This window comes from Theropithecus gelada, chromosome 7a (assembly GCF_003255815.1).
Source record: "Theropithecus gelada isolate Dixy chromosome 7a, Tgel_1.0, whole genome shotgun sequence".
NCBI lineage: Eukaryota > Metazoa > Chordata > Mammalia > Primates > Cercopithecidae > Theropithecus > Theropithecus gelada.
Genome location: NC_037674.1, coordinates 10741013 through 10766064, shown reverse-complemented (window position 1 = coordinate 10766064; position 25052 = coordinate 10741013). Strand labels below are relative to the sequence as shown.

The 25052-nt window shown below is 36.6% G+C and overlaps 1 protein-coding gene across 1 annotated transcript in view; it reads left to right on the top strand.

Moving 5' to 3' along the window:
• DPH6 (diphthamine biosynthesis 6) overlaps window positions 1-25052 on the top strand; it is a 178622-nt gene that overhangs the window by 134359 nt on the left and 19211 nt on the right. Inside the window, exon 6 of the mRNA XM_025390187.1 lies at window positions 2910-2971. Within this exon, the coding sequence (XP_025245972.1) occupies window positions 2910-2971 (62 nt within the window). The remainder of the gene's footprint in view (window positions 1-2909; window positions 2972-25052) is intronic.

Genomic DNA, 25052 nt, shown 5'->3' with positions numbered 1-25052 from the left:
CAGGTCCAGCCATATAACATAAAATTATTAAACTTGGTTCTTTAGGGTCGTATTTATAAGATTGAGTGAAACAAAAGAAACCCAATTATATGTGGGCATCTACAACAATACAAAAAATTTGAGAACAAATAATGGAAAAAATATATATGGAAGATTAACAAAAGAAAGCTGGTGTCGCAATGTTCATAGAAGACATACAGATTACAAGATAAAAATCTGATGGAGATGAAAAAGTCACTACTTCTTAATAAGCAGAGTAATTCTTTCAAAAAGTTTTAGAAATTATGAGTTTGTGCACATATAACAACATAGCTTTCAAATATATTAAGGAAAAATGACAGAATTATAAGAAGAGATTATTAAAACCAAAATCATAATGGGAGTTTTTTTTACCTTATTATTAGAAACTGATGGTTCATGGATATCAAAAATTTTTAAGGCCATAAAAGATTTGAAGAGCAAAATTAACAAGTATGGTCATGATTTTATGTGTTTGGGTACAGAATCTTGCTTTCAACAGATAGAAAACACACTTTCATTCAAGCACAGATGGAGCATTTATAAAATCTGATCATGTTCTAGACCACAAGGAAACTTTACCAAATTTTTTGATTTTATTTTGTTAAAGCAGTTGTGGGTTCACAGCAAATTAAGAGAAATGTACAGAGATTTTCCACATACCCTGACCCCATACCGCATGAGCTCCCCCATTATCAACCTCCCCTGCTAGAGTGGTACATTTGTTAAAATTGTTGAACTTACAATGACACATCATAATCACCCAAAGTTCATAGTTTACATTAAGGTTCACTGCTGGGATGTACGTTCTATGGGTTTTGACAAATGTATAATAACGTATTCATCATTACAGTATCATACAGAGTATTTTTCTACCCTACAAATCCTCTGTGCTCTGCCTGTTTAACCTTGACTGCCCCCTGCCCAAAACCCTTGGCAATCACTGACCTTTCTACTATCTTCATAGTTTTTTCTTTTCCGGAATGTCATATAGTTGGAATTATACAGTATGTAGCTTTTTCAGATTGGCTTTTTTCACTTAGTAATACACATTTACATTTCCTCCATGTATTTTCATGGCTTGATAGCTGCTTTTTTTTTTTTTTTTTTTTTAGCACTGAGTAATATTTCATTGTCTGGATGTATACAATTTACTTAGTCATTCACCTACTGAAAGACATTTTGGTTGCTCCAGATTTTCACGATTGTGAATAAAGCTGCTATAAACATCCATGGGCAGGTTTTTGTGAAGACAAAAGTTTTGATACCTTTGGGTAAACACCAAGGAACACCATAGTTGGATCATCTAGTAAGAATATGTTCAGTTTTGTAAGAAACTGCCCAACTGTCTTACATGTATTCCCATTACAAAGTGACTGTACCATTTTGCATTCCAATCAGCAATAGTATTGCTTTACATCCTTGCCAGCCTTTGGTGTTGTAAGTTTTCCAGATTTTGGCCTCTATAATAGATGTGTAGTGGTATCTTCTTGTTTTATTTGCATTTCTCTGGTGACATATGATGTGGAGGATCTTTTCATATGCTTATTTACCATCGATATATCTTTAGTGAGGTGTCTGTTAAGGTCTTTTTGCCCGTTTTTAAATTGGATTGTTGTTTGCTTATTGTTGAGTTTTAAGAGTTCTTTGTGTATATTAGATACTAGTCCTTTATCAGATGTTCTTTTCTCTCAGTCTATGGCTTTTCTTCTTCTTCTTCTTACATTGTCTTTCACAGAGCAGAGGTTTTTAATTTTAATGAAGTCAGCTTATTAATTGTTTCCTTAATGGATAATGCTTCTGGTGGGGTGTATTAAAATACCCCATAACCAAGGCCATCTAGATTTTTTTCCTGTTATAGGAATGTTATAATTTTGCATTTTACCTTTATGTCTACAATCTATTTTAAGTTAATTTTGTGAAGAGTGTAAAGTCTGTGTCTAGATCCATTTTTTTTTGCCTGTGGATATCCAGTTATTTCACACCATTTGTTGACAAAACTGTCTTTGCACTATAGTATTGCCTTTCATTACATTAACTTTTGTAAATGAAGTTAGGCCAATATATGTAAATATGAATGTAAATATCCAAAGTGAATTCACTTATTTCATGGCCAACTTGTGACATGTGATTTTTTTCCTGGCTGATTAGTCTTGGTGTATAGAAAGCATTCATGTAGCTCACACTTGTCTCCCGCACTCCATCACCTATGTAAACGCTACTGTTATGTCAGTTTAATATCTTTATTAAAGGTTATGCACATGCTGTTGGCACAGTGATGATTTTTCAGAGTTGTCTGTATCTTTACTTGAAAAATACATTGTTGCAAAGGAGTCATTGAAATGAAATGTCATTTAATTTAATAATGCAATTATTTGTGCCCATATGCTACTATTAAGTGAATTAATACTTAAGCATAACAGTCTACTGCTATTTTCTACTCTTATTGTCTAAGTAAGAAGTTTGAAGTTTAAATAAAATAGGGATAAATCAGAAAATTAATGCTGTTGTCCATCAGTAAAATAAACCGTAACCATTAAAATATAAAGAATTAAAAGTTTAGGTATTTGAAATTATACTCTTTTTTTCTATCCTAAAATTCCAGACATTTTTCTATCCTCAAAATGAATAAAGGAATTGAAACAATGCATCTGGTAGTTGACACAGTGCAATTGAAATAAATGGAAACTTACTTTTCAGAAGCAATAAAACCAGTTACCCAAGGGGAATAGAAAAGTAAATACTAGCAAAGTACATTTTACTTTATGATCAAAGCAATTAAAATATATACACACTGCTTTCCTAGGCAAGGAGGGGCCAAGGGAAAGGGAATGTGTCTTTAAAGTTCCTATCTGATAGTTATCTTTAAAAAATTTAACCTTTCTTGGCAGGCTTAGATCCTGATAAGCATCTTGGGAAAACCCTGGATCAAATGGAGCCATATCTCATAGAGGTAAGAATTTATACTAGATCTCAAAATACAGTCATCTAAAGGAGAAAACAAAATAATGCCATGATATAATGATTACAAAATTTATTTTATTTTAGAAAAAATCAAATACATTTATAGTATATTTATGAAAAAATAAACTTCAAATGGAAATGAAAATGTTTAAATTATAAAAATTAATTACCGACTTGTTAACCCAAATATGACACAGTTATACCTAAAAAGAAATTGCTCTGTCAGAAAGTCTATTTTTATTAAAATGAACACTATATTCTATATAAAATGTGCTATACTATTAAAGTATCTGATAGTTTGTGTGATCACATGCTTTGTCATCAGAAACAGGAGTTAGAGATTAATGTAACCCCTTCTCTTTTACCAATTAAGAAATTGACTTGCAGCATAGTAAAAAAAAAATTATCCCAAGATTTCAAATTACTCTACTTAACTTCTTATTGTGAAACCCTAAACATGTTTTAAACATTAAATATTCAGTTGTTTTCATTTACTCTTTCCATTCAATGTACTATATTTTATTAGAGTTTTAGAGCAAATGTTATGTTTAGTATGGCAATGCATCATTAACTAGAATGTTTAATTATTACACTATGTGGGGTATTTATATTCTATCATGATGCTGGAAAAAAGAAAATCTCTCTCCTATGAAAGAACCTATCTCTTTTAACAAGTTATCATTTTCTTGTCCCATGCTCTTAATTCATCAATATTGTCTCTGGGCTGTTTTAATACCATTGCTGTGATATGAATTGTTAGCAGTTACACTTTTCAATACCTTCATGGGTTTTACCTTTTTGGGGGAGTTATTTGTAATTGATTATTTTATGGTTTATCAATCAATATGTACCAAATGCCTAGAAATCTATGAAATGTTATTTTTTTTAGTGTTAATTCCTTAATAATTATTATTAAGCATCTAGTATATTCCAGGCAGATAGTAAAGATTAAAAGAAAAATGAAATGATTATATAATTGTGACAAATTGTATTTGGTTTCTAGATAATTTGGTGTCATTTATTTAAGTCAATTTATGGAACATGGTTGCTTTCTATGCTTATCTGATAGGACTTTTCTCACAGCAATTTGTTCTGTAGCTCCATTATATCATGTTTACATCTGTTCACTGCCATCAGACTAAATTTAGCTTCTACCAAAACATTGTATAGATTTATGGAAATGAAAGAAAAATTCAGAAGTGAGAGACTGGCATTAGCCAAAGTATTGGCCAAAAGAGCTATTTCCATAATTCGAAGTCATAAGTTTAGATTTTAAGTGTGTTGATATTCTTTGTAGAAAAGGGAAACAAGGTTTTGAGAAGCACCATGATGTTGATTATGAGTTAACCTTCGTATTACCATAGGATGTTTAAACACAAAATGCAAAATTCATTTTATTCAATGATTCTTTAGCAAGTTCCTCAACTTGCTCTGGCAATCTTACATTTCCCTAGAATTATTTTCTACCCATTCTCCATAATGGCTATTTTATTCCTTCTTCACTGTCCTAAAATTTAAAATCCCTTCACCTTACCCCTTACTTTAAGTGGATGACGCATCTTCCTTCACAGAGGAAATAGGAGCCATGATATAAGAAATCGCACTGCCTCCCTCCCAACTCCAGCACCACCCCTACTAATTTCCCTGTACCTACACCTATCCTTGCTTACTGTAACTGGGAGAAGTGTTCTTTCTTCCTTGTATGGCTAAGGCCCTACCTGTGCTTGGATCCCATTCACACCTGCTTTCTCAGAGACATTGCAGTCAACCCACCCCCTCGACTGTCTTCATTCTCAGTCTCTTTGTCTCCTTCACATCAATATTGGAACATAATACAGACTGTCCCATCCTAAAGACCCCCTTTCTCCACCCTAGTTTTTCTCTGACTACCTCTCTTTCTTCTTTGCTTCAAAACCAAAATATATAGAAGTGTTATCTGTATTCATTGTCAGTACTTCTTCATGTCTGAGATGCCTCAAGTACCTGGAATCTGTGTTCTCATTCTGCCTCTAAACGGATACAGCTGTGACCGAAATCACTCACGATACCCATTTTGCCAAACACAATAGATACTTCTTAGTCCGTATTTCCCAGTTACAGACGCATCTTGAAATGCTTCTAGTTACATTGATGGAACCACACTTTCCTCGTTTTTCTACTTTCATTCTGGATAGTCCTGCTCTTTTACTGATTCCTAGTTTAGGCTCCATTTTCCCTTTAGAAACTTTTTCTGGGTAATCTCAATCGCTCTCTTGACTTTATTAGCTATATTCTGATGACTCCCAAGTCTTTGTGGTCCATATTTATCAGCGAAACTTCAGTGCCCACAGATACCACAAATTCAATCTCTACATACTCGATGGTAGCCTTGATATCCATCGTTTTTTTGCCATTCCTTTTGTCATCACCTTAATTCAGATGCCTGTTACTTCAGGCCTAGAATAATACTGACACCTCCAAATTTGCCTCTACCTTCTATTTTATTTTCCAAAGAATTCTGTTTGCTTCTTGCCCCAAGATAATCGTTCTAATATATTCTACTGTATTTGTGTCACTCAATCAAAACTTTAAATGAGTCCTCATTGCCTACAGGCAAAAATCCAAATTCTTTAGACTCCTTTTTCCCTCACCTGCTATATCTAACTCATTAACATGATCTTGTCTGCTCTATTTCCAGAATATATTCTATTATAACTCCAAGCTCTTCTCACTGTCTCTACTACTACCACCATACCATAATCACCTCTTGTCTGGAATACTACCTCAACCTCTAACTGGTCTGCTTACTTCCACCATTGCCCTGCCGTGATCCGTTATTTATATAGATATCAGAATGATATTTTTCAAGTGTAAATCAAATCATATCCCTACTTTGTTTAAAATGTAAGTGGGTTCTTATTGCAATTAGAATAACATCCAAACAGCGATAGATCACAACTTGTGAGAGCCTATATGATCAGCATCCTATCCATCTTTTCAGGCTCATCTTCCACGGTTCTCCCATTCTCTGTCTCATTCCCTTAGCTGTAGCCGCATAGGTCTCTTTATTACTTAAACACACTTTATTCACCCTTTTTCTCATTAGGACCTTCCCCTGCCTAAAATGTTTTGTCCACAGACTATCACTGGTTAATACCTTCTCATTATTTAAATGATAATTTAAATGCCACCTCCTCAAAGCAGCTTTCCCTGACTACTCTAGCTAAAGCAGATCTCTGCAAATTATTTTATGTGTTCATCTGTTCACATGTATATTATCTGCCCTGTACCATTAGAATGTAAGCTCCAATAATGCCAAGATTTTGGCAGACATTAGTTCTTTAGTTCTTTCATTCAGTAGCTTTTCATCTCTCCGTCTATTCATTCATTCATCTCATTTTTAAATTACTGAATATTTGTTGAGGATCTATTATATGACAGATGCTATGGTGAACACTAAGTATACATGAGGAGTTAAACAAACAAGATACTTCTTCTTGAAGAGTTTACAATTTGCTATAGTTGTTTTCAGACCTGAGGGTGTAATTCACTGGAAACCTTCTTAAAAATGCATAAATTCTTTTTCCATCCCCACAAATTTCTGCTCAGAGGGACCAGGGACCAGAAATCTGACCTTCAAACAAGCACTAGGTAATTCTGTCACATTAATACAGTATGTAATCTAGTTTCTCAATACCACTGACACATTTCAGCTCCTGTCTTTCTTGATTTCTCTGAAAGAGTATGTTCCTTCTTGAAACTGTCATCCATTGGCTTCTGTGAGGCTACTCACTCCTGAAATCTTCCTGAGTACTTCCTTAGCTTTCCTTTGGGGCTTTCTATGTATACTCCACCTTTTATATATTGTGGTTCCCTTCATAGCCTTCCTCCTGTGGTGATCTGAAATAGTCCCATGACATCAACTACAAGTTTTATTCTTGTAATAACTAAGTCTGTTTCTTCAACATTGTCCTGTGTTCCAGACATCTATATGTATTCAGCTGTACCCCCACACTGTCATCTATTAAACGTCCCCAAGCCCCTCAACCTCAACAGCAGAACTAAACATTTCTTTCTTATCTATGCCATTTTTATGTTTCCTGACACTGAAGGGCTGGCCCCATTGTCTACTCAGTTGTTCAAGCCAAAAAAGGAAATTGTAATAAGTAACTTCATATACTCCTTTGTTCCTAAGAACCTAAGTTCTTTTAATTCTACCCTTCTTAATATCTTACTATTTCCTCCCTTTTATCCTCACAATCACCACATTGGCATCTCCTGTAGATTACTGCAGCAGTCGTCTAGCACAAGTATCTCCTCCCTGTCTTGCACCTTGTCAGTCAGTAGTCCACAGTACCATCATGATATATATGAAATGCAAAGCTAATCATATATTACACTTTCCTTATAGACTTTGGAGTTGCTCCCTATGCTTCAAAATAAAATTTCAACTCCTTACCCTGACACAGTCTGTCCTTGGTGGAAAATGAGGCTTGTAAGATAGGTAGTCAATGGAATAACTCCCTATGCTTCATCAATTTTGAACTATCAGTGGTTTCCCTACAGTGAATATCTCTTCCTACCTCCATGTTATCCTTCCCTGTCTGCATGTGTTATCCCTCCACCACTCTGCTAAATCTCTCTTTAAAATCTCAATTCAAACTCACTACTGTGAGGTTTTCTTGCTTAAATAAGCTTTCTTTGAGCTGCTATTTTTCTCGTCTCATGGCATGTAATATTTATCATACTATTTTTTCTTTTAAATAGTGTGTATTAAATATAAAATTAAAACGTAATATGTGAAAAATAAATTCAACACAATAAAATAATGAAAAGTCTTCCAGTGACACCAAGCCCCTAGTTTTTCTGTTCTTTCCCAGAACAATCACTCTCTTCTGTTCTAATATATCTCTTTAGAAACATTCTTTTGCATATAAAAATATATATGCATGTGTTTATTCATTTTTATCTAAATTGGTATGTGCTATACATATTACTTTTCACATACATATGATTTTGTTTGTTCCATATACATATCATTTACATTTTACCACATACAAACCTAGGCCATTTGATTTCACAATATATTGTGTTTCATTACATAGCTATGCTATCATGTATTGAACCTATTCTTTATTGATGTACTTTGTTGATTTTTTTCATGTCTTTTTCTCTTATAGATAATACTGGAATGAACATTGTTGTACATATATTTTGGGCCCATGTATTAATTAATCTGTAGGATAAAATACTAAAAGTCAAAATGCTGGATCAGAGCAGGTTTTATGTTTTAAAAATTAATAGATATTTGAAGATATTCATTTCCACTGGAGGAATAACTTATATCAAATGAACTCTCTAAATACAAACAACCAGAAAAGGCATATGAAATTGGAACAAAACTAATTGAAAGCATTAGAAAATTATAAAAATTGCAATAAGTTGAGGGACCAGAATTCCAGAGAGAATAAAAGCCCTAAGCATTGCCTCTTTAAGGTATTTTCTGATTCAAAAAATGATGCAGAGATGCCAAAAGCTGAAGAGAACACTGTAGCTGAGAAGCTGATTAGGGCTTTCAGTAGTTTCACAGGGCTAGGGAGACAACAGCTGTCATTCAGGGAAAACCAAACTGGAGTGGACCTGGTTAACCCTCCAAGTTTTTAGCTGGGACCCCTGAATGGACAATACCTCCTTAGGAGTAAAGGTAAACTAGAAATAGTCCAGATCTTGCAAATACTTATATCCAGTTTTGAGTTGTATTAATGCTAGACTGAATTAAAGTGATCTGATTCTACTCTTACATCTGTTTTTCTCTGGAGAAGGATAGCATGAGCCTCAAATTATGTCTAAAATAGTTTGCTTACAATTTACCCCAGCAATCACTAGTTGCCAGGCATATCAGGAGACCAATGAAATAACTGAAAACTGAGAGAAAGGCAGATAATAAAAATAGTCCCAGGGAATAAATCGGATGAGAAGATGAAGTATTTTAGGGCAGAATTAGAACCTATATGACATAATCCAATGGAATTCTAGAACTTAAAAATACAATACCTGAAATTTAGAATATAATACGTGGATTTACTAGTAGATTAGATACAGCTGTTTAGACAGTTAATGAACAGTTAAGATAGGATGATATAAAATATCCAGACTGAAGCACAGAGACAACAGGAATATAAGAGATGTAAAGGAGAGGTGTTTATTGTACAGAATGGAGGAGAGAAAGGATAGAAGAGAAGCAGTGTCTGAACAGATATTACTACAGAATCTACTTGTGAGTATCATTGCTGATTTTGACAAGTAGTCTTCTCAGGATGATAAAAATTGCCCTAAATGAGAGGGAAGGATATTAATAGAAAATTATATATTTTGAACAGGAATTTTTTCTTGATAGTTACAGAAAATTATGCAAAGCAATATGAGTCTTTCTTTTCTAACTTCTCTGTGACTTCTGCATAGACAAATTCTGCATAAAATTTGTGTGTACATGAGGTCTCCATAACATGAGTGCTTAATAAATGTTTACACATGTATCAATTTTGTTTTTCATCTCATTCATAACACCTATCTCACACAGCCTAGGTTTTAATTCAAACTCCCTAGGCTTTTCACTTCTTTTTTTTTATTTCATTTTTGCATATGCACATAAAGGAGCCTCAGTCAATTGTCTGATATACCTGGAGCACAATGATTCTAATATGAAAGCAGAATAATTCATCTGTAAAACTTTATCTCCCTTCTGCATTAGGGAGTATTATTTGTTTAGCTTACTACCTCTGACTCCATCTTTTGCATCACTATCTAAGACAAATCATATAGTAAAGAATGCCTGTATCTCCTTTTCTTTATGAGTAATGTGATTAATCTCATTAAGTGAAATGAATAATAAACTGCATACTTATTTTTCAACTGGTTGAAACAATTCTCATGAATAGTTAAGGAATCCAAAAGAAGGATAGAAAACAACCTTTAAACTTGGAGGGTTTGGAGAGAAAGGAGTTGGTAGAGGAGAACCCATTTTATTCACCTGCCTTAATGCATCAATGCATCTGAGACACCTCTTGTGTACCCCTTGTGTAATATGGGTGGACATGACTTGTTGGCTATATCAATGTTTTAATATATTACTATATCCAAGAATTACTATTTCTTAATTAAGGGAAGTTTTACATGTTATAATGGTTTCCCTGACACAAATTGCTCTTTAATTGTGAGAAGTGCAGACAGGTTTGTAGCAGAGGTGATAGAGACAAGATGACACTTTGGGGCAAGAGTCCTTTTCATAGTTCATTCAGATCACATGGAGCAAGAGGCAGTATGGGACACTGATCAGCAAGACACCACTCTACCCAGGTGCCCAGGTATGAATTTCATTTCTCTTGCTTACCTGAAATGTTAATCTAGTTAGCTTCCCATATGTAAAATGGAAGTAATAACAGTGAAATAGCCTATAAGGTACTTAGCTCAGTATCTGGTACATTCTAGGTGCTCAACAAATGTTAGTAACATTTACTATTGTAAGATATTTTCAAGCCTCATGGTAACCTCAAATTGAAAAACTTACAATGAATACACAAAAAAATAGAAAGCAAGAAATTAAAGCATACCACCAGCAAAAGTCAGTTTCACTAAAAGGAGGACAAGAAAGAAGAGAAGACCACAAAGCAACCAGAAAACAAATAACAATATGGCAGAAGTCTGCCCCAACTTATCAATAATAACATTGAATGTAAATAGACTATACTGTCCAATCAAAAGACATAGAGTGGCTGAATGGATGAAAAAAGAAGACCCAGTGATATGTTGCCTACAAGAAACACACTTCTCTATATTTAAAGACATACTTTTAGGTACGTCTATAAATATACACATACACTGAAAATAAAGGGATAGAAAAAGACTTTCCATGCCAATGGAAACCAAAACAGAGCAGGAATAGCTATACTCATACCAGACAACGTAGATTTCAAGATGAAAACTGTAAGAAGAGACAAAGAAGGTTATTATATAATGACAAAGGGGTCAATTCAGCAAGAGGATATAACAATTGTAAATATATACGCACCCAACCCTGGAGCACCCAGATATATAAAGTAAATGTTATTAGAGCTGAAGAGAGAGATAGGCCCCAGTACAATAATAACTGGAGATGTCAACGCCCCATTTTCAGCATGAGAAATGAAGAAACATCACACTTCATCTGCGCTATAGATAAAATGGATCTAGTAGATATTTACAGAACATTTTATCTAATGGTTGCAGAATCCACATTCTTTTCCTCAGCACATGGATCATTCTCAAGGATATACCATATGTTAGGTCACAAAATCAGTCTGAAAACATTCAAAAATAATTGGAGTAATACCACATACCTTATCTGACTAAATGGAATAAAACTACAAATCGACAACAAGAGGAATTTTGGAAACCATACACACACGAAAATTAAACAATGTGATCCTGAGTGACTAGTGGGTCAATGAGGAAATTAAGAAGGAAATTGAAAATTTCCTTGAAACACATTCTAAAGGAAACACAACCCACCAAAACTTATGGGATAAAAAAAGCAATATGAAGAGAGAAATTTATAGCTATAAATGCCTACATCTAAAAAAGAAGAAAAACTTTAAATAACAACCTAACAGTGTATCTTAAAGAACTAGAAAAGCAAGAGCAAACTGAACCAAAATTTAGTAGAAAAGAAATAATAAAGATCAGTGCAGAAATAAATGAATTTGAAATGAAGAAAACAATACGAGATCAATGAAACAAAAAGTTGGCTATTTGAAGATTTTTTAAAATCACAAACCTTTGGCCAGACTTTGAAAACAAAGAAAGATAAAACCCAAATAAATAAACTCAGATATGAAAAAAATGAAATATTACAACTGATACTACAGAAATTCAAAGGACCATTAGTGACTACTGTGAGTAGCTATAAGCCGGTAAATTGGAAAATCTAGAGGAAATGGATAAGTTCCTAATGCAGACGATTTACCAAGATTGACCCATGAAGAAATCCAAAACCTGAGCAGACCAATAACAAGAAATGAGATCAAAGCTGTAACAAAAAGTCTACCAGTAAAGAAAAGCCCAAGACCCAAGGGCTTCACTACTAAATTCTACCAGACATTTAAAGAAGAGCTAATACCAGTCCTAATCAAAGTATCCCAAAAAATAGAGGAAGAGCAAATATTTTCAAACTAATCCTATTAGGTCAGTATTACCCCTATACCAAAACCAGACAAAGAAACGTCAAAAAAAAAAAAAAAAAAAAAAAAAGAGCACTACAGGCTAGTATTTCTGATAAATATTGGTGCAAGAATCCTCAACAAAATACCAGCAAACTGAGTTCAACAATACACTTAAAAGATTATTCATCTGAGCAAGTGGAATTTATCCCAGCAATGCAAGGATGGTTCAATATACACAGATCAATCAGTGTAATACATCGTATCAGCACAATGAAAGACAAAAACTTACTATCATTTCAATTGATGCTGAAAAAGCATTTGACAAAATTCAACATCCCTTCATGGTAAAAACCCTCAAAAAACTGGGTATAGAAAGAACATACCCCAACATAATAAAAACCTTATATGACAACAAGTATCATACTGAATAGGGAAAAACTGAAAACTTTTCCTGTTAGATCTGGAACATGACAAAGATGCCCACTTTCACCACTGTTATTCAACATAGTACTGGAAGTTTTAGCTAGAGCAATCAGACAAGAGAAAGGGATTACAGGCGTGAGCCACCGCACCCGGCCTTTTTTTTTTTTTTTTTTTTTTTGTACTTTAAGTTCTAGGGTACATGTGCACAACGTGCAGGTTTGTTACATATATATACATGTGCCATGTTGGTGTGCTGTACCCATTAACTCATCATTTACATTAGGTGTATCTCCTAATGCTATCCCTCCCCCGCTGTCCCCTCCCCACAATAGGCCCCAGTGTGTGATGTTCCCCTTCCTGTGTCCAAGTGATCTAATTGTTCAGTTCCCACCTATGAGTGAGAACATGTGGTGTTTGGTTTTCTGTTCTTGCAATAGTTTGCTGCAATAGCTGCATCCATGTCCCTACAAAGGACACAAATTCATCCTTTTTTGTGGCTGCATAGTATTCCATGGTGTATATGTGCCACATTTTCTTAATCCAGTCTGTCACTGATGGACATTTGAGTTGATTCCAAGTCTTTGCTATTGTGAACAGTGCTGCAGTAAACATACGTGTGCATGTTTCTTTAGAGCAGCATGATTTATAATCCTTTGGGTATATACCCAGTAATGGGATGGCTGGGTCAAGTGGTATTTCTAGTTACAGATCCTTGAGGAATTGCCACACTGTTTTCCACAATGGTTGAACTAATTTACAGTGCCACCAACAGTGTTAAAGTGTTCCTATTTCTCCACATCCTCTCCAGCACCTGTTGTGTCCTGATTTTTTAAATGATCGCCATTCTAACTGGTGTGAGATGGTATCTCATTGTGGTTTTGATTTGCATTTCTCTGATGGCCAGTGATGATGAGCATTTTTTCATGTGTCTGTTGGCTGTATGAATGTCTTCTTTTGAGAAGTGTCTGTTCATATCCTTTGCCCACTTTTTGATGGGGTTGTTTCCTTTTTTCTTGTAAATTTGTTTGAGTTCTCTGTAGGTTCTGGATATTAGCCCTTTGTCAGATGAGTAGATTGCAAAAATTTTCTCCCATTCTGTAGGTTGCCTGTTCACTCTGATGGTAGTTTCTTTTGCTGTGCAGAAGCTCTTTAGTTTAATTAGATCCCATTTGTCAATTTTCGCTTTTGTTGCCATTGCTTTTGGTGTTTTAGACATGAAGTCCTTGCCCATCCATGCCTATGTCCTGAATGGTATTGCAAAGGTTTTCTTCTAGGGTTTTTATGGTTTTAGGTCTAACATTTAAGTCTCTAATCCATCTTGAATTAATTTTTGTATAAGGAGTAAGGAAAGGATCCAGTTTCAGCTTTCAACTTGTGGCTAGCCAATTTTCCCAGCACCATTTATTAAATAGGGAATCCTTTCCCCATTTCTTGTTTTTGTCGGGTTTGTCAAAGATCAGATGGCTGTAGATGTGTGGTATTATTTCCGAGGGCTCTGTTCTGTTCCATTGGTCTATATCTCTGTTTTGGTACCAGTGCCATGCTGTTTTGATTACTATAGCCTTGTAGTATAGTTTGAAGTCAGGTAGTGTGATGCCTTCACCTTTTTCTTTTGGCTTAGGATTGTCTTGGCAATGCGGGGTCTTTTTTGGTTCCATGTGAACTTTAAAGCAGTTTTTTCCAATTCTGTGAAGAAAGTCATTGGTAGCTTCATGGGGATGGCATTGAATCTATAAGTTACCTTGGGCAGTATGGCCATTTTCACAATATTGATTCTTCCTATCCAAGAACATGATATGTTCTTCCGTTTGTTTGTGTCCTCTTTTATTTCACTGAGCAGTAATTTGTAGTTCTCCTAGAAGAGGTGCTTTACATCCCTTGTAAGTTGGATTCCTAGGTATTTTATTCTCTTTGAAGCTATTGTGAATGGGAGTTCATTCATGATTTGGCTGTTTGTCTGTTACTGGTGTATAAGAATGCTTGTGATTTTTGCACATTAATTTTGTATCCTGAGACTTTGCTGAAGTTGCTTATCAGCTTAAGGAGATTTTGGGCTGAGACGATGGGGTTTTCTAAATATACAATCATGTCATCTGCAAACACGGACAATTTGACTTCTTCTTTTCCTAACTGAATACCTTTATTTCTTTCTCTTGCCTGATTGCCCTGGCCAGAACTTCCAACACTATGTTGAATAGGAGTGGTGAAAGAGAGCATCCCTGTCTTGTGCCAGTTTTCAAAGGGAATGCTTCCAGTTTTTGCCCATTCAGTATGATATTGGCTGTGGGTTTGTCATAAATAGCTCTTATTATTTTGAGATACGTTCCATCAATACCGAATTTATTGAGCGTTTAGCATGAAGGGCTGTTGAATTTTGTCAAAGGCCTTTTCTGCATCTATTGAGATAATCATGTGTTTTTTGTCTTTGGTTCTGTTTATATGCTGGATTACGTTTATTGATTTGCGTATGTTGAACTAGCCTTGCATCCCAGGGATGAAGCCCACTTGATCATGGTGGATAAGCTTTTTGATGTGCTGCTGGATTTGGTTTGCCAGTATTTTATTGAGGATTTTTATATCGATGTTCATCAGGGATATTGGTCTAAAATTCTCTTTTTTTGTTGTGTCTCTGCCAGGCTTTGGTATCAGGAAGATGTTGGCCTCATAAAATGAATTAGGGAGGATTCCCTCTTTTTCTGTTGATTGGGATAGTTTCAGAAGGAATGGTACCAACTCCTCCTTGTACCTCTGGTAGAATTCGGCTGTGAATCCATCTGGTCCTGGACTTTTTTTGGTTGGTAGGCTATTAATTATTGCCTCAATTTCAGAGCCTGCTATTGGTCCATTCAGGGATTCAACTTCTTTCTGGTTTAGTCTTGGGAGAGTGTAAGTGTCCACAAAATTATCCATTTCTTCTAGGTTTTCTAGTTTATTTGCCTGGAGGTGTTTATAGTATTCTTTGATGGTAGTTTGTATTTCTATGGGGTCGGTGGTGATATCCCCTTTATCATTTTTTATTGCATCTATTTGATTCTTCTCTCTTTTCTTTTTTATTAGTCTTGCTAGCAGTCTATCAATTTTGTTGATCTTTTCAAAAAACCAGCTCCTGGATTCATTGATTTTTTTGGAGAGTTTTTTGTGTCTCTATCTCCTTCAGTTCTGCTCTGATCTGAGTTATTTCTTGCCTTCTGCTAGCTTTTGAATGTGTTTGCTCTTGCTTCTCTAGTTCTTTTAATTGTGATGTTAGAGTGTCCATTTTAGATCTCTTCTGCTTTCTCTTGCGGGCATTTAGTGCTAAAAATTTTCCTCTACACACTGCTTTAAATGTGTCCCAGAGATTCTGGTATGTTGTATCTTTGTTCTCGTTGGTTTCAAGAAACATCTTTATTTCTGCTTTCATTTCGTTATGTACCCAGTAGTCATTCAGGAGCAGGTTGTTCAGTTTCCATGTAGTTGAGCGGTTTTGATTGAGTTTCTTAGTCCTGAGTTCTAGTTTGATTGCACTGTGGTCTGAGAGACAGTTTGTTATAATTTCTGTTCTTTTCCATTTGCTGAGGAGTGCTTTACTTCCAACTATGTGGTCAGTTTTGGAATAAGTGCGATGTGGTGCTGAGAAGAATGTATGTGCTGTTGATTTGGGGTGGAGAGTTCTGTATATATGTCTATTAGGTCCACTTGGTGCAGAGTTGAGTTCAATTCCTGGATATCCTTATTAACTTTCTGTCTCATTTCTGTCTAATGTTGACAGTGAGATGTTAAAGTCTCCTGTTATTATTGTATGGGAGTCTAAGTCTCTTTGTAAGTCTCTAAGGACTTGCTTTATGAATCTGGGTGCTCCTGTATTGGGTGCATATATATTTAGGATAGTTAGCTCTTCCTGATGAATTGATCTCTTTACCATTATGTAATGGCCTTCTTTGTCTCTTTTGATCTTTGATGGTTTAAAGTCTGTTTTGTCAGAGACTAGGATTGCAACCCCTACTTTTTTTTTGTTTTCCATTTGCTTGGTAGATCTTCCTCCATCCCTTTATTTTGGCCTACGTGTGTCTCTGCATGTGAGATGGGTCTCCTGAATACAGCAAACTGATGGGTCTTGACTCTTTATCCAGTTTGTCCGTCTGTGTCTTTTAATTGGAGCATTTAGTCCATTTACATTTAAGGTTAATATTGTTATGTGTGAACTTGATCCTGTCATTATGATATTAGCTGGTTATTTTGCTCATTAGTTGATGCAGTTTCTTCCTAGCATCGATGAACTTTACATTTTGGCATGTTTTTGCAATGGCTGGTACTGATTGTTCCTTTCCATGTTTAGTGCTTCCTTCAGGATCTCTTGTAGGGCAGGCCTGGTAGTGACAAAATCTCTAAACATTTGCTTGTCTGTAAAGGATATTATTTCTCCTTCACTTATGAGACTTAGTTTGGCTGGATATGAAATTCTGGGTTAGGCCGAGACGGGCGGATCACGAGGTCAGGAGATCGAGACCATCCTGGCTAACACGGTGAAACCCCGTCTCTACTAAAAATACAAAAAAATAGCCGGGCGCGGTGGCGGGCGCCTGTAGTCCCAGCTACTCGGGAGGCTGAGGCAGGAGAATGGCGGGAACCCGGGAGGCGGAGCTTGCAGTGAGCCGAGATGGTGCCACTGCACTCCAGCCTGGGCGGCAGAGTGAGACTCCGTCTCAAAAAAAAAAAAAAAAATGAAATTCTGGGTTGAAAATTCTTTTCTTTAAGGATGTTGAATATTGGCCCCCACTCTCTTCTGGCTTGTAGAGTTTCTGCCGAGAGGTCTGCTGTTAGTCTGATTGGCTTCCCTTTGTGGGTATCCCGACCTTTCTCTCTGGCTGCCCTTAACATGTTTTCCTTCATTTCAACTTTGGTGAATCTAACAATTATGTGTCTTGGAGTTGCTCTTCTCAAGGAGTATCTTTGTGGCGTTCTCTGTATTACCTGAATTTGAATGTTGGCCTGTGTTAGTAGGTTGGGGAAGTTCTCCTGGATACTATCCTGCAGAGTGTTTTCCAACTTGGTTCCATTTTCCCCGTCACTTTCAGGCACACCAATCAGACTTAGATTTGGTCTTTTCACATAATCCCATATTTCTTGGAGGCTTTGTTCATTTCTTTTTACTCTTTTTCTCTACATTTCTCTTCTCACTTCATTTCATTCATTTGATCTTCAATCACTGATAATCTTTCTTCCAGTTGATCGAGTCAGTTACTGAAGTTTGTGCATTTGTCACGTGGTTCTCATGTCATGGTTTTCATCTCTATCAGTTCTTTTAAGGTCTTCTCTGCATTGATTATTCTAGTTATCCATTCATCCATTGTTTTTTCAAGGTTTTTAGTTTCTTTGCGCTGGTTACATAGTTCCTCCTTTAGCTCTGAGAAGTTTTGATCGACTGAAGCCTTCTCAGCTCATCAAAGTCATTCTCCGTCCAGCTTTGTTCCGTTGCTGGTGATGAGCTGCATTCCTTTGGAGGGGGAGATGCACTCTGATTTATTGAATTTCCAGCTTTTCTGCACTGCTTTTTCCCCATCTTTGTGGTTTTATCTGCCTTTGGTCTTCGATGATGGTGACGTACTGCTGGGGTTTTGGTGTGGGTGTCCTTTCTGTTTGTTAGTTTTCCTTCCAACAGTCAGCACCCTTGGCTGCAAGTCTGTTGGAGTTTGCTTGAGGTCCACTCCAGACCCTGTTTGCCTGGGTATCAGCACCGGAGGCTGCAGAAGATAGAATATTGCTGAACAGCGAGTGTTGCTGTCTGATTCTTGCTCTGGAAGCTTCATCTCAGGGTGTACCCAGCCATGTGAGGTGTGATGTGTCCGTCTGCACCTCAGTTGAAAATGCAGAAATCACCCGTCTTCTGTGTCGCTCATGCTGGGAGCTGGAGGCTGGAGCTGTTCCTATTCGGCCATCTTGGGCGCCACTCCCCTACTTTGAAAAGATGTTAATTAATGGCTGGGTAGATTTTAGTGATATTTGTATTTTACATATGAATATATAATTACTTATTTACTTATGACATCTGCATAATGAAATAATTATATAAGATATAAGTAATCTGTTGTTAGAAAGATTGGTTTTTCTAAATCATTAAAAATAACATTATGATTGTCATATTTTCTAATAAATCTTCATGCACATTTCTGGTTAGTGTTTTCTTAAGTTCCTAGGAATGTAATTTCTGGATTAAAGAATACAAAAGCTTTAAGGCTTATATACTAACTACTCCATGAAATAATTTTAGCCATTGTTTCTTAAACCTCTGTAGAATTTTTAAATTATCATCTTATAAGTGAATAATGGATTATGTAATAGTTTTATGTTTTGTGGGGCTTTGTATCCTAAGATCATTTTCTCATTTTCCATAAAAAAGGTGAATTTTAATACAAATTGCACTATTAAATGTTTAGAACTATTCTTTGAACAGCTTCCTTGTTTATTAATAGTATTCTAGTTTTGTAATTTTTTTCAAGAGAATTAGTTTATTGATTACACATGATAATGGATGATATACAAGCTTCAATCCCATCAATAATTTTATCTGGTACCATTATTCAATTTAGATATATTGCATAGGATGTGTCAACACTCATTTTTATAATCAATAATTCCATGATTTTGCTTGGGTAATCCCTTTTTATGGTGAACTTCAGGTCACAGCAGTAACTATCGGTTCAGCTACACAAAGGTTTCTGAAGACAATGGCTTCTCCATCTAAGCAGGTTGTATATAAATTCCAAATAGAACCTAGCATCACCCTGAAGGAATTCTAACGTCACACTGTTGGGGAAATTTACCAAGATGGCTTCAGAGTAGACTAACTACACAGCACATTTTTTAAAAAGGCATATTTATTCAGCATCACGATCAGACTATTACATTTAGCAATCAACAGCATGGGCACACAAAAAAAATCTACAATAATACCCTTTGTTGGAATGCTTTACACTTTCCACAGAAGAAACACTAAAGTGACCTGTTATAAAACTCGTCACAAATACAGTCCTTGAGTTTTTTGCCCATACACGTGAGTATTTGTCTAAAGCATGTCTTCTTTGTAGCAGCTAGGCCCTGCCACCACTGTGCTTGACTGAGTTCACATATCTGTTGTAACCTGTAGTTTCCCTGTCAACTTCTCTGGCTCTCCTCTCCTGTTAAGTTTTGTTTCCTGGCAGTAATTAAAATCTTCTGCCACTGTTGTAGCTACTGCCACTACTGGAACCACCATAGTCACCTTGGTGTCGTGGTTTAGCAAAGTATTGGCCTCCACCACCATAGGAGCCAGAGTTTCTGCCTCCAAAGTTTCCTACCTTCATGGTTCCAAAATTTGAAGATTGATTGTTGTAATTGCCAAAATCATTGTAGCTTTCACCACCTCCAAAATTGCTTCCACTACCACCACCAAAGCCACCTCCTCCTCCATTGTTATAGCTGTTATAGCTGCTATTCCTGCCATAACCACTGCCCTGGTTTCCATAATGCTGTCCACCACTTTCATAGCCCCTGCTTCCTCCAGAGTAACCAGGGCCACCTCCTCCATAATACACCATCATTACCAAATCCATTAGAGCCATTCCCACTGCCACCATACCCGCCAGCACCACAGCTGCCACCAAAGCCACCATGACCACTGAAATTTCCTCCACTACCAAAGTTGTCATTCCCACTAAAACTTATCTCCACGACCACCACCAAAGTTTCCAGAACCACTTTGTCCTCTTTGGCTGGACGAAGCACTAGCCATCTCTTGCTTTGACAGGGCCTTCCTAACTTCACAGTTGTAGCCATTCACAATATGGTGTTTCTGAATGACAGTCTTATCCACGAAGTCATGGTCATCAAAGGTTACAAAGGCAAAGCCCCTTTTCATCAATTTTTCCATCATGTTGAAAATAATCTCTTAGGTGATGTTCTTTCGTGTCTTCTTTAATGCCACCAACAAATATCTTTTTCACAGTTAAGTGGGCATCTGGTCTTTGAGAATCTTGTCTTGAGACAGCTCTCTTTGGTTCCACAACTCTTCCATCCACCTTGTGTGGCCTTGCATTCATGGCTGCATCCACCTCCTCCACAGTGGCATCTGAGACAAACCCAAACATTCTTGGTGTTTGGATCTCTCATTACCACACAGTCTGTGAGCCTTCCCCATTGCTCCAAATGGCTCCTTGGGCTCTTGTCGGTTGTTTCAAAGCTCAACCCTCCAGTAAGAGCTTCCTCAGCTGTTCAGGCCCTTTTGGAGACTCTGACTTAGACATGAGGGCAGGGGGAAGAGAGACTTTAATGATGCTTCCTCAGTGGCGTCCACTGGCAGAAAGGCTGATTTTGTAATATTTTTAAATGTTAGTCAAGGTTTATATTCTCAAATGGTTCTTCAGTCTTTGATACAGAAACAACCTTCTGTGTTGTTTTTGATATTTACCTCTATGTCTCTGAATTGTATGTTTGCATTACTACTTCATGATTCACTGCCACCACCACTAATATTAGCATTATTTATTGACTTTCCACTCTGAAATATACAGATTTCACTGTGTTTACTCCCTTTCCCTCCATTACATATGTGTTCTCTTTCCCTCCTTCCATCTTCCTATGTGGTTATATTGCAATTCCAATTGGATCAATATCCAGTGTTTATATTATAATAACTGTAAAAACCCAATACACAGCTGAGTCAGATCATAAACTCTGGTAATAAACCTTTCTTTTCCTGTACAACTTTTATTTTTTCTCGAGTGAATAATTTTCTTGTTTCATTTATTTAGTAGTGTCTGTACTTACCACAAATTCAGCACTACACTCATTGCCAGTTTTCTAATCTCTTAACCAGATGTTCAGACCTATGAAGTGTTTTGTCAGTTTATTCCTGGAGAAGTCTTTTCCAGAGCCTTCTGACTTGATCTAATCTGAACCAGGTTCTCGCTATGCCTATTGTAAGGCTAACATTCGAGCATGTCCTCATAATACTGAGGTTTCCTTTACCTTCTTTCTGTGTTGAGAGTCCTTGTTGCCTAGATCCAGTGTTTTCCTTTGTTTACTCTTATTTTTGTGAAGCACATTCTCCAAGAGATTTCTAAGAAAGAACCCATGGGAGTAAATTTTTGAAGACTGTGCATACCTGAAAATGTCTCCAGTCTTTCCTCACATTTGATTGATTCTGTAACTGGTCGTAGAACTCTGAATTGGGATTGATTTTCCTTCTGGATGTTGATAGTATTGCTTCATTGCCTTGTAGCTTGGTGTACTGTTGAAAAGCCCAAAGCCATTCTGATTCCTGACTAAGCGTATGTGATGACTTTCTCCATCTCTCTCCATTTCTTCTTTGGAAGTGTATAGGATGTTCCTTTTGCCCCTAGAATTGTGACTCTTAGGTATATCTTGGGTGTGTATGTTTTTATCCACTGTGCTGGAACAAGAATAATACTCAGTTTTGAAATTTGAGCTGTGGGAAGTTTACTTGAATTATTTCATTGGTGTACCTCCCCTCTGGCTTTGCTTTTAGAATTTCTATTATTCTGTAAATTCTTCTTTATTTCTGTTATTTAAATGTTCCTTAACTTTTAACTTTGGTCTCCTAATTTTGATCTAATTCATTTTGTTCTTTCTAGAATTTCTAAATGTTGCTTCCAATCTTGTTTTATGTCATTTTTAATTTTTAAAAGCTAATTTTTTGTTCTTTAAATGTTCTTTTTATTTAAATCTATAATACCCCATCGTTAGTGTAATATATTCTCTAATCTCCCTAAGAATATTGATAGCTTTTGTTTGTTTTCATTTTCTTCTCCCATGCATAGTCTATTTTCCCTACTGTTTGTTTTGGTCTCTAACTTTCATTTTAGAAATGTTCCTCAGATTTCTTGTAATCTGTGTTAATATGCTAATATTTAAGAGCAGGGAACCTAAGAATTTGATTGTAAGCCCTAGGTATGTAGATGGAGCTTTTTGACCCTGAGTTTTACTATAGGAGAATCTGAAGAAAAAATAAACTTTTTTTTTTTTCTCTATGCTTGCACACCACTCAGCACAACACTTGTGACACCAGATGTGTGAGGTTTTTCCCGCACACCAAGCAATTCTCCAGCAGACACCAACTGTCTGTGTTACTATTCAATTCAATTCTGATACCACAGGTTAAAGGCTCAGTCCCACAAGACTGCCACCACTTCAGATGCCAACCACAAGGAGTAGGTTGTTACCTATACTTCTGACTAACTGGCCATAAATCAGGCATTCCAATGACCTTTTCCTTGAGTTCCATTAATTTGTTTGAACAGCTCACAGACTCTGGGAAAAACTTTACTTACATTTACTGGTTTGTTCATAAAGGATATAGTTTAGGATACAGAGGAACTGCCAGCTGCAGAGATCAATGTATGTAGGAAGGCGGCACAGAGCTTCCAGGCTGTCTCTCAGTGCACCATCCTCCAGGCAACTGCATGTGATCAGCAATCTGGAACCTCTCTGAACCCTGTCCTTTCGGGTTTTCATGGAGGCTTCATTATGTAGGTGTGATTGATTATGTCATTGGCCATTGGTGAGCAACTAAACTTTGAGCACTTTTCCATTTCCAGGTAGCTAGGGGATAGGGCTGTAAGTTCCAACCATCTAATCATAAGGTTGGTTTCCCTGGCAACCATTGCCCATCCCGAGGCTATCCAGGAGCCCACCAAGGGTCACCTCATTAGAACAAAAGATGTTTCTATCACTCAGGAAATTACAAAGGTCTTAGGAGCTCTGTCTCCGGAACTGGGGTCAAAGACCAAATGTTAGAACAAAAGATTCTCCTGGCACTCTATCTACAAGAGTATTAGGAGCTCCATCTTGGGAACCAGGGGCAGAGAACAGATATTTATTTCTTACTATTTCACAGTATCACAGAAAGTATAGCAAGACTACTTAATCTGAGTTGTTCATATTCCAAAGCAAAGGATTCTCCGTTCCCCTGTCTTGAAGGTGATAGCGTGCTCTAATTTGCTTTTTTCTAGGAGTTGATTGTGAAAAATAGCTAGAGGTCTCTGAATCGTATTGTGTGTGTGTGCATGTGTGTGTAATATGTATAATATAATATATATTATATATATATATAATTTGATTCCATCTATTTTTATTTTATACCTCCGTCCTTAACTATGTCTCATTTCTCCCAGGCCAGTTCCTCTGTTTATCTGCTGCAGGGAATAAACCTCCAGCATTCTGCCAGGGTAGAAGAGAAGCAGTAGCCTAGAGAGGGACCTAAGAATCTGACTGCTTGTTAATTAGTGCCCTTTTTCTTTCCTTCTCCCTTCCAGAGGTACCTGGTGTCACTAGCTCCTTATCCTTTTGATTATTCTAGTGTGTAAATCAGATTGGTCCTCAGTATTCCCCATTGTTGGCCACAGGCTCAGTGTTCTTGGTTCTGATAAACTGGTTAATGCTGTCACCTCCTCTCCTGTGTTCTCCATCTCTGTGGGTTTATGCCATTTTATGAAATATTTTCCAGTAACATTTTAAAAGGGAGTGAGAGTAGATGCATAGATTCAATCTACCATCTTTACCAATAGCAGTTATTCTTTGAGATTTCTTATGATCATCTAAGTCATGTGCTAGATGGAAGAGCAAAATTATATTTATATTTTTAAAAATTGTGAGTATGTAGGTTTAATTGCTTTTTCTAAGCCAACTCTCAAAAAATCGGGAAATCTGGCCTCCAGCCTTGTGTCAAAGATAAACAGAAATGTATTGACTATACTTAAGAAGCATACCACTCTGCTGGGTGCTGCAAGAGCTAAACCTGGATAAATGCAACTTAGATTTCAAGCTTAAAGCTTGTTAGGGCATGTATTCATTTTTAACTCAAGAAAGGCACATATTTTAAAATACAGACTTCCTTTCGTATATGATTCCCCACCTCATAAAAGATTAGATCCAGTTATTGTTAATTCACACATTTTCTTCTCACTCTTCTGTAGAAGTTAACTGGTCTTCCTTATAGGCTGGACAAAAGCACAGTTTGCAATCCCCAGCCACCTATTACTTAAAAACAAAAGGGAAAGCAAAGTTCACAAAAATTGACTTGATGTTGTGGATGAGAAAGACAGAATTTTAAGACTTGTTCCCTGCAGTGGTGACTTTATGGGAAAAAATGCCTTTAACTGACCTTGGAAGTCTAAAGGGTTTAGAACATCTTTGAAAGAAGATTTTGAATTTTGAACATAACCAAGTTGGAAGGATATATAGAACTTTATGATTGAGACATCCAATGGCTATTATAAATAAAAATTATAGGCCGGGCGCGGTGGCTCACGCCTGTAATCCCAGCACTTTGGGAGGCCGAGGCGGGCGGATCACAAGGTCAGGAGGTCAAGACCATGGTGAAACCCCGTCTCTACTAAAAATACAAAAAAATTAGCCGGGCGCGGTGGCAGGTGCCTGTAGTCCCAGCTACTCGGGAGGCTGAGGCAGGAGAATGGCAGGAACCCGGGAGGCGGAGCT